Here is a 15,200-nt window from a genome sequence, read left to right on the forward strand (position 1 = left end):
AGTGATTTTCACTATTCATCGTACCAGGACATGGTTAACAGATTGTAACATTTGCCATGCGGCGAGGAATAAAAACAACAACAAATATTAGATCTGTTTACGTCTGTTTATCTCTGTTATGATGATTTAGAATAGCTTGACATTTAGAATAGCATCTGGCATGCCCTAAATGGCACAAACTAGATGAAATTGTACTACTAATAAGACTTAAATGTGAGTGCTTATCTCTCAGTACAGCTGTGCAGCTGAGGAAATGAGATGTAATGCATTTAATTACTTTCTGCCTTCCAGAATGAAAAAATAGACATACTGCAAAAAAAAGACAGCACGGCCTCTATTACAGCCACTCCGCATTTAGTGGCGGGCCAAACATAGAGTCATCCATCTGAGGATAGGGTGGTTAGATTCTCAGCAATCAAAGACACCCAAGTCTGTAATTAGCATGGCTTATGAGGGGGTTATGCTGAGGCTATGAAGAATGGCCCGCCGTAGCTTGTTTGTGTGCATTTTGAAAAAATGTGTGGGTTCATGGCGATCGCCCAAATTAAGTTATACGTGTGTGTGTGTGTGTGTGTGTGTGTGTGTGTGTGTGTGTGTGTGTGTGTGTGTGTGTGTGTCCATGCTGCCTGCGTGCCCCAAGCGTGCACGTGTTGTACATCGCTCACTAATGCATTGGAAGCCTGTGGGTACTGGCCTGCCTGGCCGTATGTTCGTCAGCAAAAGGGCAAAGAGAATGAATGAGCTTTAATTGAGGAGATATCCTTCATTACACATGTGTGCACGAATCCTCCCACTCTCCACCGAGACAGGCTCAGCGGAACAAGCGCTAGTGACAGGCAAACGATGCGGTCTAGAACCCGCTTGGAGACAGATCTGCTTTTAGACAGATGGCTTCGATCCTTTCCCCTGTGCTCTCTCTCTCTCTCTCTCTCTCTCTCTCTCTCTCGCATACTATAGAAGACATCTGCAAGGCAGATTTCAGCTGAATATATGTCCGTTCAAAGTGCAGGGCCTAGAGGAGAGCGGTCAGTCCATGTCTGCGACCGTAGCTCATTTGAATAAGCTTACATTATCTAATCTTTTTTTGCATGTGTGCTTCGTTTGCGTTTTGTGCTATGTGTCAAGGCCTGTCTGAAATGTCTCACACAGAGCCGACCTGACGCGGGCAAGCTGTCACTCGCGTGGACCCAGTGAGGATGTTTCGCAAGAAGAAAAAGAAGAGGCCCGAGATCTCGGGGCCCAAGAACTTTGAGCACCGGGTCCACACCTCGTTTGACGTCAAGCGGGGCTGCTTCATAGGCCTGCCGAGCCAATGGCAGAGCCTGATAGAGAACCTACGCCGGCCCAAACCCATGGTGGACCCGTCAAGGATCACGGAGGTGGAGCTGAGGCCCAAGAAGGTACGTACGCAGAAGGCTGCTGCTGGACCATCCTCTCTATCTGTTTATTGATCCGTTCCTGTGACCTCTCGTTGAACTGCACGTCATACTCCACTAGCCCTTTAACCCACTTAAACCCCACGTGGTTGACCGCAGGGCTCTATACTAGTGCCTTTTCTGTTTTCTGTTATTGTCCAAAATAAGGATTCTAGGCTGAAAGTGGCCAATGAACTTTTCACAAAGAGTTCTTTGTAACTCCGTCCCATAAACAGACAGTGCTTTTTATTCTACGAATGCACCAGAACGTGTATATATATATACCTGTCCTTCAGTGCTGCAGAGGCCCCCTGCTGTCCCTCAGAAAACGGCATAATCCTGTGATGGCAGTGCAGAAGGCCAGGCCCTGCATGCCCCCCTCCCGTTCGCTGTCATATTGCTTTCTTATCTATCACGGGGCTGGGCTAATGACCCTGCTGTGTACACTGACTGTACAACGTTGAATCCTCCGAGGGATGCAAGATTTATTACTCCATGCAGGCAATTAATAACGATCCATGGTGCCTCCCCACAGATGTCAGGCAGAGGGACTGAAAAGTGCAGGTACAGCAAAGGAAATGCCAGTGAGCGATAAAGCCTGCAAATCTCAGGATTTCCACGCTCTGCGGTGCGCTCTGTCTGTTCTGTTTATATACGTCCCCCGCCTTCAAATAAAAAATAAAAATAAAAAAGGACAAAACACACACATTTTTTAATAGCAACTGGGATGTGGTCGCCACTGTGCAATATGAGAACCATCATGTCAGCTTGTAGGTGGGATTTATAGATTTGATAGCATCATCAAGATGAGATTGCTGTTGCTCGACAGACTCATGCAATGTAAATAACAAAGCATGCCAGGCTGATCAAATATAATTTGAGAGAAAACATGTCCCTCAAGCGGACAGGGAGGAAAACCTTGATTGCTTTACCCACTTTCAACCTGTCGTCCAGATTTTGGGCATGTATGCCAGTATATATAGGCCAAGAACTTGTTGAGGGGTGCTAGCCTCTCCAATGCATGGCTTTCCCAAATTACATCATAGGCCAGCCAAGTCTATGTTTGTCCAGAGCCTAATCATACATTTCCTGTCCCAGCCAAAGTCTAATATGGACTTTAATGTTTGTTTATGGTGCATTGTGAAGTCTATGGACTGTAATGTTTGTATAGGGTAAATTATGATGTAATTCGTGCCAGCAAGTCTATGGACTTTAATGTTTGTTTAGGATAAATATTAATAATCAGCGATGTCATCTCGCTGATACAAATACATCTTGTAAATAAATCATCGTCAAACATCAACATGCCCCCAAAAATCTGGGCGTCCATCACAGAGGTGTGATTTTGTTTTCTTCTAAATAGATGATTTAAAAGCTCACAACATGCCACGGCTACCATGAGATGCATTGTGAGCTTATAAAGCAGCTATTTTCCTGACACTGTCATACCTATAAACTACTAAAACTATAGGGCTTAAAACTGTCCTTCATGTCCTTCCTGCATGAGCTGAACATCGGTCCCAAGCTACCGCTGAAATAATCTACTACTAATAATAATCTAATACTAGGAATACAGAAAGTCTGTTTGAGAAGAGGAAAAATAGTAAACCTAAGCACAATGTTTCAATGGAAGAGCAGGCAGCACTACAGAACTACAGAACTACAGAACTACAACCACCACAGTTTGTGTTAGTTATATTGTGTACATACTGAGTCAAAATGTAATTTTATTCACAAATAAAGTTATGGATTGTAGCTTTTAACCACTTGAACAGCATAGCATCCCTTTTATGTGTGGAACATTCGCCAAAAATAGTCAATCTACAACCTTACAAAGCATCGCAACGTAACATATTGTGAGCTTGTCGATCGTCAATTTTCAGCAAACGCATTTGCTGCACAGGGGAAGAATATATAGTACAGCTCTGAGTCTAGTCAATATAGAACGTTTTATAATGGCATCTTCCAAAACAATCAGCCAATTGGGTCATTATCACTGTCCCCTTCCTGGGAGGCACTGGGTGACATGTTGGCTGACCTCAGCCCCACTGTGCAGCTCAAATGGCACCAGACCAGGCAGAGACAGATGAGAGGAGATGTTGAGTGACTGTAAACTGAACAACCATTCTACCCAGAGACTGACTAAAAGATGCCACTGGGCGTCCTCTCCGATAGGTTCAAACCGTAAATGCCACCTCCTGCTTCATGTCAGTGTCGTCATTCTCTGCCAGGGGGAAGTTTAGGCCCTTTGAGTTTACCAGTCTGATGCCTAATTTATGCTCCATCGTACAATGGTGCCGCACACCAAAAATAGCATCTGTGTCGCATTTATGACGCACTATGAGGTTGTAGATCTTCTATTTTCGATAGTATCAATCGGGCATAAGACATTCGTCATCAGCTTATACTGATCATCTGAATTGTGCAATATAGGGGGAGTTGCATAGGCTCAACCTATTTGTTACTGGGTCCCCTTAAATATTTTGCTGTGTACATTTGTCACCGCATTGTCACCACAATCCATTGGGGGGAAAGTCTCAAGTCTTGTGTCTTGACTGACAAAGATGTTCTTAGCAGCTTCTCAGGTCTATATTTAACTGGGCTCCGAGTGATGATTATGTCATGCTCATTATCCGCCTCAGCACAAACTTCACATAATGTGAACACAGTGTGACGAAGATGAATGCCCTTCTCTCCCCTCTCAGACCATCGTGCGGGGGAGCATGATAGGCCACGGTGACTACATCGCGGCCATGATCAATGACATGAACCGTCTGTCCGTGACCAGCTCCAACTCTCTGAGGAAGAGCAGCCCTGCGTCCAGGAAGAGAGCCCAGTCCCTGGGACGACTGGGGGAGGTCAAGGAGGGCGACACCTACCAGTACGAGGGCCTGACCCAGGACGACGAGGACGAGGACGAGGATCCGTCCCGGCAGCACTGGAGGGACAGAGCCAGGCACATCCACAGTGAGACCAACACGCCCTACCTGGGCATGAAGAAGAGCATCACCCTGCAGCCCAACGGCATCCTGCCCAGGGCCAAGTCCACATATGAGGTCAGCGTCAACGCCCTGGACGGTCCCCTGCATCCCCCCGCCCAGTTTCCGGCCCCCCAGCCACGTAGCCACGGGGCTTACATGAGCAGCGATATGAGCGGTCCCCAGGAAAGGGTGGTGTGGAGGAGAGACTTCCAGCTGCCGAGGGGGGTCCCACCTAACCAAAGACCCATAGCGTGTTTCTACAGCCCGGCTATGGCTGTCCAGCAGCCCCATGGAGACCTCATGGGGGGACACACTACGGAGTACCGCACCAATTTACCACTCTACATGCACTCACACAACAGCCCCGGGAGGCCATTCTCCTCTTATGATCTGAAGGTAAGTCTGAATACCGTCAGGTGGAAACACGTTTTTCTTTTTTGCGTTCCAATGGTCCAATGTGTCCAATGTGGAAATACAAGGTTTCTGCCTGAGATGCCCAACAATATAAGAGACTATGCTTGGTATATTGAAGATACCATAATCTCAGAAAACATGCATGCATAATTAATTTATCACAATGCAGAACTGGGCGATATAAAATGATGAGCGTATAGAGGGTCTGGGATATGAGGGAAATCCCTGATATAAGATGGTTAAACAGATTAAACAGATTCTGATGAAATGCTGCATTACATTAAAGTGATAGAATTTACTTATTAGACAATATTTGCTGAAATGCCTTTACATGATTTGTCATCACATACACATTACACCTAAAAATGTCTGAACCAACCAGTACCAATAGTCATCCCCAAAATGTGATCACATTATTGATAGAGGTATTAGTTAAAAGGTGTCATGTATCATCATGCTCATCAACTTGTTTTGTTTCGTATTAATCTGCTTATTGCCATAAACTGCAAATTGAGGCATCTTTCCGCAAGTGTTAGAGGGGGATCACATTAATGCCGAAACTGTCAAATTCTTCACCGTCTTCCACGGCCAATCACACCGCTTTATGCCGCAGATGACTGATCAATTAAAGCTGTGGGGTATTTTATTTGATGGCCATAAAATATGATTTGCGTCCCTGCGTGTTAGTAAGCGCCGAGAGATGCTATGTTTGGCAAGATCTCAAGGGGACATTTGGGTCCCTGTGGCAACATCTTTGTGTGGGGCATATCAGGTGAATAGGATGCAGAGTGTGACAATGAAGGATGTGATTTATATTCAGTTATAAAGCGGAGCAGGGACCCTGGGCAAGTGGCCAATTTTCTCTGACACCCCTCCCCCCTCTGCCTCTTATCTTGCAGGCAGAGTCTGCTGTGAGGTACCACTCCAGCTTCCTGCCCACTGGCACCAGCAGCCCTTTGGTCAGCGGCATCAGGCCGCAAAGGACCGTCCGCTCCTCAGCCAGCTACACCCTGGGCCTGTCCCCTAACATGGGCCAGCTGAGACCCAACGGGCCAGAACCCTTCCTGAGACATTCCGGCTGCCCCAACCCTTCTTACGTCATGCAGGACAGCCCATCCCAGCCCCGGCCGTCCCCCCCGGGCTCCCTGGCCACCAGTCCGCTCGGCACCTGCTCGCCGGCCTTCAGACCCCAGCAGCACCCATCGCCCAGGCCGCCCCCGGACCCGCCCAAGGTGACCCACGAGCAGTTCAAGGCCGCCCTGCAGATGGTGGTGGATAAGGGAGAGCCGCGGTCTTACCTGGAGAACTTTGTGAAGATCGGCGAAGGCTCGACGGGGGTGGTGTGCATCGCCCGGGAGAAGCACAGCGGCCGGCAGGTGGCGGTGAAGATGATGGACCTGCGGAGGCAGCAGAGGAGAGAGTTGCTCTTTAACGAGGTACGGTGTCCGGTTCTATCAGTATGGTTCTCAAAGTGGGAACCATTCTTATGGGATCCCTGGCTTGCACAAAACCATAAATGGTGGTCCGCGGCCTATTTCGTATCAATTTGGGGGTCTTTGATGTAAAAATGTTTGAGAACCACTGTCCGATGCTATACAGTACAACACCTACAAATCTGGACGCTCCATCTCAAAGCGCCACACAAGTAACACAAACACAAACAACACTTGTTTATCAATTGAAAGTTCTCCTGCTTACATCTGTCGAAGCCTCTCAGCCTGTCAGCGGTCATGTCACATAGGTCTTCTCCCCGGCCTTTTTGATGCTATACTGGTTGTTTGGTGTCCCTTGAAGGTGGTGATCATGAGGGACTACCAGCACAGGAACGTGGTGGAGATGTTCAAGTCGGCCCTGGTGGAGGAGGAGCTGTGGGTTATCATGGAGTACCTGCAGGGTGGAGCACTGACCAACATTGTGTCTGAAACCAGGTACGTACAGTAACTACAAGACCCCAACATCAACCATCATCTATGCACATCTCGGTTAACCACTTATGCCCTATATTTGTCAAATAGCAAAAATAGCCGATCTACAAGCTTGCAGATATTCACAAATTCACCAAAAAGCATAGCAAATTGTATGATCCAGATAAACGCAACCGATTGGGAGTGCATGAAATCAAGTATGTTGCAAGTGCATTAATTCAGTCTAGTTATGAGATCATCTTTAATAACTAGTTCAACCACAAGGTGGTAGTATGGTATTGACTCAGTGAACCAGTGGCTGTTGATTCTGGTACAAGAAGTAAAACGTTGCATCACAAAGAATCCCCTTCAGCCTCATCCCGGAATTCTAAACCACAGCCGAAAATAACATCTTCCTCCGGGGAACACGATAATTCAATAACATAATGCAATTTGTGCATGTTGAAATGACATGTGGGGGAGTCGATGCTGCTGGACGAAGAATTTGATTTGGTGTCCCTGTTGTGGTGTTCAATACAGCATGCATCCAAAACAAGGGAAACATATTGATCCGCATGCAGAAGGTGGAAACTTCCAAAGTAAATTAACTAAATTAGCTGTTCTGTTTTAGATTCTTAACAACCCTGCTGGTTTACGTACTCCCCGAGGATGAGCCCAGAATCAGATGTGTGGACTCATATGGGACATTTCTCCCAAGCCGACTGCCATTAAAATAAGCCAGCTGTCACAGCCAGTGCTCGTCACATCTTTAAGATCACTGTATCGACAGAACTGTCTGGAATGAAACCCCTTTGCTAAATTACACCTCCTTCTGGCTTCAAGTCATATTTTTTAGCATGATCGATAGCTTGCTAAAATGAGAAGTGGAGTGATGGCTCAAGCTTCTGTGTTGAACTTGAGGCATCTCTTTTTTGTCACACTGGCCTACACTTTATAAACTGTATACAGTGTAGGCCATCACTAATAGAAGGCACTTCTTTAGTCAGTAATTAAATGCGGCGTATTTCAATGTAGGCAGACACTTCCAAAAATGTTAGAATCTTAAAAAGACAATAGCAGATCTACAAGCTCACATGGGTGGCATCACATTAAATGTGATGCCATGTGAGCTTGTAGATCTGCTATTTTCTTCGAATGACAAATTTTGTGATTCGATGAAAGGCTTATAGGGCTTAGAGAGCACAGCACTCTTGTAATAGTTTGAAACAGAAAATGCTTGTCTCTTATTTATGTGCCAGCAGCTACAGTAAACAGTATGTTTGATTTATGATACAGGGAGAATTGACTTCAAACACGGAAGCTTTTTACTTGTTTTCAAGTCTGGCATACTTTCTTATTGTCTGCCTGCGGCATGATAACGCATGGATTTAAGTGTATTATGCTGAAGCAGTTACTGCAGCAACACCCACTAATGTGTGTAAATATATTGTGTGTGTGTGTGTGTGTGTGTGTGTGTGTGTGTGTGTGTGTGTGTGTGTGTGTGTGTGTGCTTGCGTGCGTGCGTGCGTGCGTGTGTGCTTGCATGCGTTGCCCCTCAGGCTGACCGAAGAGCAAATTGCCACAGTGTGTGAGGCGGTTCTGCAGGCCTTGGCGTACCTGCACTCACAGGGAGTGATCCACAGAGACATTAAGAGTGACTCGATACTGCTCACACTGGACGGGAGGGTACGATAACATCCCTCCATCTACACTGTACTATAAATCCTGTCCATTTAACTGTGGGGAGTGTACAAATGAAACCAAATGGACCCATAATATGGCCAGTGGTTCTATATGTTGTACAGTAGCTCTCAGAGGTGCGGACCCATACAGGTCCATTTGGATCCATACAGCACGTGTGCCCTCTGAGCAAAACTTGTGATTTTGCTGTGTAGCAAGCGCTCCGCTCTTCAAATGGGGCTGCACTTGAAATGTCTCATATTTGAATGTCATTACATAACAGATCCCAATATGCCATGTTGCATTATGAATGAGCAATCATTTCCAAACGCCCCCACAGATCAAGCTGTCCGACTTCGGCTTCTGTGCCCAGATCAGTAAGGACATCCCGAAAAGAAAATCGCTTGTGGGCACACCATATTGGATGGCTCCCGAAGTCATCTCCAAATCTCCATACGGCACCGAGGTGAGTAACGCATTAACATTCCATGTTCATTACAACTACAGCCTTGCAGCGACAGCTCCAGAAAAGTTCACCATTGAAATGTTGCTGTGCCATGGCATAAGAACCTAACCACTGTAACCTCACAAGAACTATGCTTTAAACTAACCTCAATCAAAACTTTGTCTGGCTATTGAGACGTCACTGATAGGCAGCCCCTGCACTTCAAATAGCTTTATTGACCTTGTCAACCAGTACATTTCCTAAAATGTATCAATTAAAGAATAGGGAAACCATTTCCAAACACTGTAGGCGTAGGTCTACTAGTTATATTGTATCCACACACCCTATACAGATTGGTTAATTAAAATAAGTCCCTGATTGTGACCTTAAAAAACATTTCTATCAATTACACACCCCATGAAAAGCCTTGAATTCATGGAGATGGTTTTATTTTTGGCGTATTCCTGAGCCAACAATTCGATGACCGGTGGAGTCTCAACTGAGTCTCCTAGTAAATAAGTCTTTTTTTGGGTGAACTACACCCTTAAATGCCCACAGGCGCACAGGGGAAATCTGTACTTTGATGATTTACACTTGAAAGCTGAAGGTTGATTGTGTGAAATGGTTGTACATGCGTGCCAGGTGGATGTGTGGTCTCTGGGCATCATGGTGGTAGAGATGGTGGACGGAGAGCCTCCCTACTTCAGTGAGACCCCAGTAGCTGCTATGAAGAGACTGAGAGATGAGATGGCCCCCACTGTACGCAACCCCAGCCAGGTACAGTATGAGAACACTTTGTAACAGAGAATCAGAGCAACATACAGTACATACAAACCCCAACCACCCAAACCGCTGAATCTGAGTGACTAATTGTGTAAACCTTAGCTCTAAAAAAAATAGTACTCTCATACCACAGGGGACCTGGAATGATTAGTATTGGCCTGTGCCGCCGGCGTGGTGGTCCGGGCACCATAGGGTGCAATGTCGTGGGTTCGAATCCCAATCCCGATGACCTTTGCTTGCGTGTCACTCCCCATCTCTCTCCCCATTTCCTGCCAGTCTACTATCCTATCAATAAAGCTAAAAAAGCCCCCAAAAAAATATAGTCTTAGTCCCCACACACACACACACACACACACTTTTTAAGACGACACTCTCCCCCTCCCCTTCCATCCCAGATCTCTCCAGTGTTGAAGGACTTCCTGGATCGTATGCTGACCCGGGACCCGATGGAGAGAGCCAGCGCCACGGACCTCCTGGAGCATCCCTTCCTGCTGCAGTGCGGCTCTCCCCAGTGCCTGGTCCCCCTGGTGGAGCAGTACCGCAAGCGCATGTCCCGCTGCTGACCCTCTGGGCACGCGTGTCCGTTTGAAATCTCGATGCCTTCAGTCGGACCCATCCAGCCAGGCTGTGGATCTACAGGCTCCAAACCCCTGTAACAGCCAATGGGGAGATCAGCTTCCTCCACAGAGAGCACCCAGACAGCATGGTGCTGCTGGAGGGATCACGGCAAGACAGCAAGTTTGGTTGACAGACACGACATGGGCTGCTTGGTCTTGAAAGAATAGCACTTAAGTAGTGAGTTAAAGAAAGGCGGCAAGCATGTAAGCATTGCTTGCTCCCCACATCTCAACTCAGTTTGAGCCCAACCTGTGTCGGGATTCCTATGGTATCCAGTGGGATTCTTCTTAACGCGGTGCATAATCGATGGAGGATAATGAAACGCAATGAACACGCACTAGTACTACCCACCAAGACTGTCCCTAGTCGGGTACATGTGAAGCTTAACCACTTTAACCCCATGGCGTCCCTATTTTGGGCATGTCATTATAGGCGCAATTTGTAAACCTTTTTTCAAACATTTTCCAAATATTTTCCAACACATTTTAAAACATTTCCAGATTTTCCAAAACATTTACAAAAATGTCCCCACTTTTCCATTCCCTTTTTTTTTTATATATAGAGAAAATAGGTGATCTACAAGCTCATGGCGTGCTGTGAGCTTATAGATCAGCTATTTCCGCTATTCTATCGTACAATGACTTTAGGGCCTGAGTGGTTAAAGCTTGTGATTCGAACCATTGCATCTCATTGTGACATTTTTGAGGAGAGAGAGAGAGAGAGCTTAACACGAGGTACCTCTGCACATCCACAATCTAGTGGTGGAAACCAGACTATTACCTGATCAGTGGACGCTTTCAGTGCTGAAATGGGCTCTTTTGCATGGCCAAATAGGCCTGATGTGAATGCTTGAATAATGTATTACACTGGGATATGAGAGAAAAGCCTCCATTCTCTCTGTAATTAATGGGTATAATGCCCAGCTGCTACTGTTGGGCTACTGGAAGAAAAGAAAAACAACAATGGAATTATTCCTCCTTTTGATATTTATAGTTTCTCTCCAAAAAGGTGTTGTGGGTAGTTTGTATGATGTGAATAAGGTTTCATTTTAGACAATGGACTTGAAACGTAGCAGACAAACACATGTAAATATAAATTCTGTATATTAGAACCTTATACTTGCTGTAAGTTATGAGATGAATTCAAAAATGTATTTCATTTTATTTTGGAAGTGTGCTGTAAGCACGTGTGTGTGTGTGTGTGTGTGTGTGTGTGTGCGCGCGCGCGTGTGTCTGAGTATGATGAAATGTCAGACTTTGCATCCGACATCCCTCTGTGTATTGTGATTGACTTTTTAAAAGCCACAGGTGTGTGTGCGTGTGTGTGCACGTGAGTGTGCGTGCGTGCACGTGAGTGTGCGTGCGTGCATGCGTGTGCTTGTGTGTATGACAGTATTTGCATCAGTTTGCATATAGATTATAGATAAAGCACACAGGCTTGGCATGTGATGCTACAAGAGGTCCACCAGCTGAGAACACGTTGCACATGCTCTCTGTAATCCCACACGGATGCTACATGTTTCTTCATGTATTTGTATTTCTATATGTGGGTCATTTCATGAAAACCTGAGAATTACACATTTTAATTTTGTACAATAAATCAATAAATGACGCATAATGAATCTCAGCCGAACCCGGTCGGTTTTGATGTGAATTCATTCAGTCACCTTGTGTGCCTTTCCTAAGGGACATGCGCCCACACGTGTGCACAGTCACACACACACAGCTTCAATGAGACACACAGACATTTCAAATAATCTATTTATTATTTTTCTGGAATCATAAATGCGCAATCATTCAGCTGCAGAAGGAAATCTTGAAACATTATACTTATGGAGATAATAAGCTTCAACTTAGAATTATTAGAAACACAAACAAAGCATGTATTGTACAGTCCCAAATCTCATAATAAAATTTCCTTAAAGATTTTAAGTAATTATGAACAGCTCATTTAAACGACTGACATAATTCATAAAGGAAGTGAAGTTCAACATTAAGCCTTTATAAACAGCATATATCACTATTTGTCTTTCATTAAATATTGATCAAATCTCATCATGAAGCAGTCATAATATGAAACACATGTTCTCTGTCACTGTGAGCAGGAGATGTCAACAACTGATCCTGATGCTTTGTCTAGTTATCCTACCAGTTTTCATATACAGTAGTCCTCCTTGTTCAGATCAACAGGTGCTGCTTTCAAACTCGCACTTCACTCCACTGATGCTGTCGATGCTCGGCTGACTGTTGACTCGCTGATGATGTGCCTCAGAGAAAGGGTACGTCTCAGAGCGGGACATGTGTCCTCTGCCGCGGGCAGAGCTAGAGGAACAGTCCATCACCATTTTCATGAACTCTGGGGCGGTGAATCGCCGCAGCAGTCTGCTCCCCAGCACGGTGATCACCGGGGGAGGACGGGCGGGTATCTTCCCAGATTCCATCTCTCCTCTGGCGGACAGCAGTTTGCCGTGTCTGCTGGACGGTGGTGGGACACTTCTTCTCTTCTGTTGCTCCCTCTGGTTTGACAGAGCTGTTTCGTTGCTCTCGTTTTGCCGTGACCTGCCGTTCTCCTGTGCTGTTCTCGCCAACTGACTCTTGCGTTTCAAAAATGATTTTGGCGTGGTGACAGTTTTGTCAGTGTCGTTTGCCGCTACCAAAGTGTTCTCCTGACATTCGATCTTGTCCATCAGGGATCTCTCATCCTGTAGTGAGGCTCTCTTTAATTTGCTGGCTGACAGGCTCATGTCGCGCACATCGCCCTGATAGGACTGCTTTCTGCTGCTCAGGAGATCCAGGTTAAAGGATTTAGCTTTTCCCCAGAATGGAAAGCTCTCTGGTTTCTCTTGTTGAAGCCCCCTGTCTCGGGTGATTTTCAGTGTTTTACTTCCCTGTGTGTCACCTAGCTGGCAGTTTTGGAGTTGCTTGGCTGTGAACGGAACACTGTCATGAGTGTCATCCACCTCTGACTGGCTTCTCTCACGGTGATGGGGGACAGCCTGCTGGTGGCCGCTGTCCTCTGGAGTCTGGCTCCGACGACATCTGAAAGGTTTCCACTTCCCATCACTGTCCCCGTCCTTCAGTCGTCTCTGGAACACCCCAGGCAGTGGGTCCTCCTTCTTCTTGGAGAATCTCTCCAGAACATGTCTTGGGAGTTTGCTGGGCGGACGGCCCTTTCCTACCGAGCTGCCGACATCAACGGGTGTCTCATCTTTTCCAACACTCTTTCTGCAAGGAAGGCTCAGAACCTGGACACACTGATTGTGTCCAAAGAAGTCAGCCACCTGGATGGCTGAATGACCGGCATTATTGGTGCGGTCCAGTCTGAGACCCATTCTTTTGAAAGCCCGTACCAGGAACTCCAACACCTGACTGTGTCCAGAAAGGGCAGCATACATCAAAGCGCTGTTCCCCCAGGTGTCAATGACGTCTGGGTCGGCGTTGAACTGCACAAGCAGCTTGACCACCTCCAGGTAACCCATCTCACAGGCATGGCTCAAGGCCGTGCGGCCGTCCTGATCCTGAGAGTTGACATCGGCCCCTTTCTCCACAAGCAGCCGAGTGAACTTTGTCCTGGCTCCGGGTTCCGGCAAGTGCACGGCAAACATCAGGGGGGTGCGGCTGTTTTCCGTTTTAGAGTTGATGATGCGTCCGTCCAGGGCATCGAGGATGAATCGAGCCAAGTGAACTTTATCACTGTGCATGGCATCTAGAAATGTCTTGGTGCCAGAACCCTGCCGTAAGTCCTTCGGTCGCATCATACTTCCAACAGGTATAAGAATTGAGCCTGTTAAAGTGTGCTCAGAAAGCGGGAGATAATCTGTCTGTGTTGCCAGTGAGTGTGTTTACCTCGGAGTAAGTCTCGGTGAGGAGCTGCCGGCGTTTTTATACCTCCCTCTCCACATGCCCTCCCCACGTTGCCAAGGAAACAGCCATCTGAGGACCATAATGCAGTGGCAGCTTCCATTCAACCCCAGCACTCTCTGCCTGCATATAATGCTATTTAAACAGAATAATTTCTCACTTTATGCTATACTTTCATGTCTGTGAGGTTAAAGTTGCTATACTCTTCACACCAACCAACTCCATGAATAAATCTTTTGTGCTAATGGAATGGAGAAGCAGATAAAAGTTAAGTATGGATTTAGCAAAAGCAAAACCTATGAATAGAGCATGGTGTTGAGTGTTATTCTTTTTTCGAGACGACACAGCAAGATAGTGTACTAACCCTTTCGGAGTTAAATTAACATTGGATGTTGTTGGATATTTTGTCATCATACTTCTTTCCAGCAGTTTGACAAAAGACTAACCACTTTCACATGATTCATTATAGGCGAAAATCTCCAAATCTCCAATTTGAAACCTTTTTCTTTCTCTTTTTGTTTCATGGAAAATCCATGGTACAACAATCTTGATAATCTTTACTTTTATTTGTGAGAGAAAAATAACTTAAACCCTGAATACTTTCTTGTACAACAATTAATTAAATTAAAAGCTATAATCCATGCACAACGAATATTCATGGATGGAAAATTATTCAGGGAGTTTCTTCCTTGATCTATTTGGCGCCGAGTTTAGTTTAAGTTTAGGTCCAGCGGTTTATGAGATTAACTCCGGACTCACTCGCTCACTCACTCACTAAAGAAAACATGGTTTCGTGCAAAACAATGGCCATATACAAGGAACTATGTAAACATGCATATGATCAGCACTTGGTAAAAGTCTGTGAATCGACTCATCACTCTGTTATATTCTTCGATGATTCACTATACTACTAATTTCATTCAGCAATCTATGGTTAATAGCAATTTAGTTTAGAGTTACTGCATGGTCTTGAATGACATAATGCCGTATTTCTCAACCTGTTCTGGCCCCCCTTAGGCAGGCGGGGGGAGAGGGGGGCGGGGGTTAGGGGGGCTTGAGCCCCTGCCCTTTCTTTTTGAGGGAAAGGGCAAAACAAAGTT

General features: G+C 45.9%; 1 protein-coding gene across 1 annotated transcript; it reads left to right on the forward strand.

Annotated features, from left to right (window-relative positions):
• Positions 1-1,196: 1,196 nt before the first annotated feature.
• pak6 (p21 (RAC1) activated kinase 6) lies at positions 1,197-10,185 on the forward strand (the record flags this gene model as incomplete). Its single annotated transcript, XM_080783598.1, has 8 exons — positions 1,197-1,400; positions 4,121-4,792; positions 5,710-6,246; positions 6,605-6,738; positions 8,274-8,400; positions 8,735-8,860; positions 9,482-9,616; positions 10,018-10,185. The coding sequence occupies 8 exons, from the start codon at positions 1,197-1,199 to the stop codon at positions 10,183-10,185; spliced, it is 2,103 nt and encodes a 700-aa protein (XP_080639724.1).
• Between the last annotated feature and the right edge of the window lie 5,015 nt (positions 10,186-15,200).

This window comes from Protomyctophum bolini, assembly GCF_963924005.1.
Source record: "Protomyctophum bolini genome assembly, chromosome: 15".
Taxonomy (NCBI): Eukaryota; Metazoa; Chordata; class Actinopteri; order Myctophiformes; family Myctophidae; genus Protomyctophum; species Protomyctophum bolini.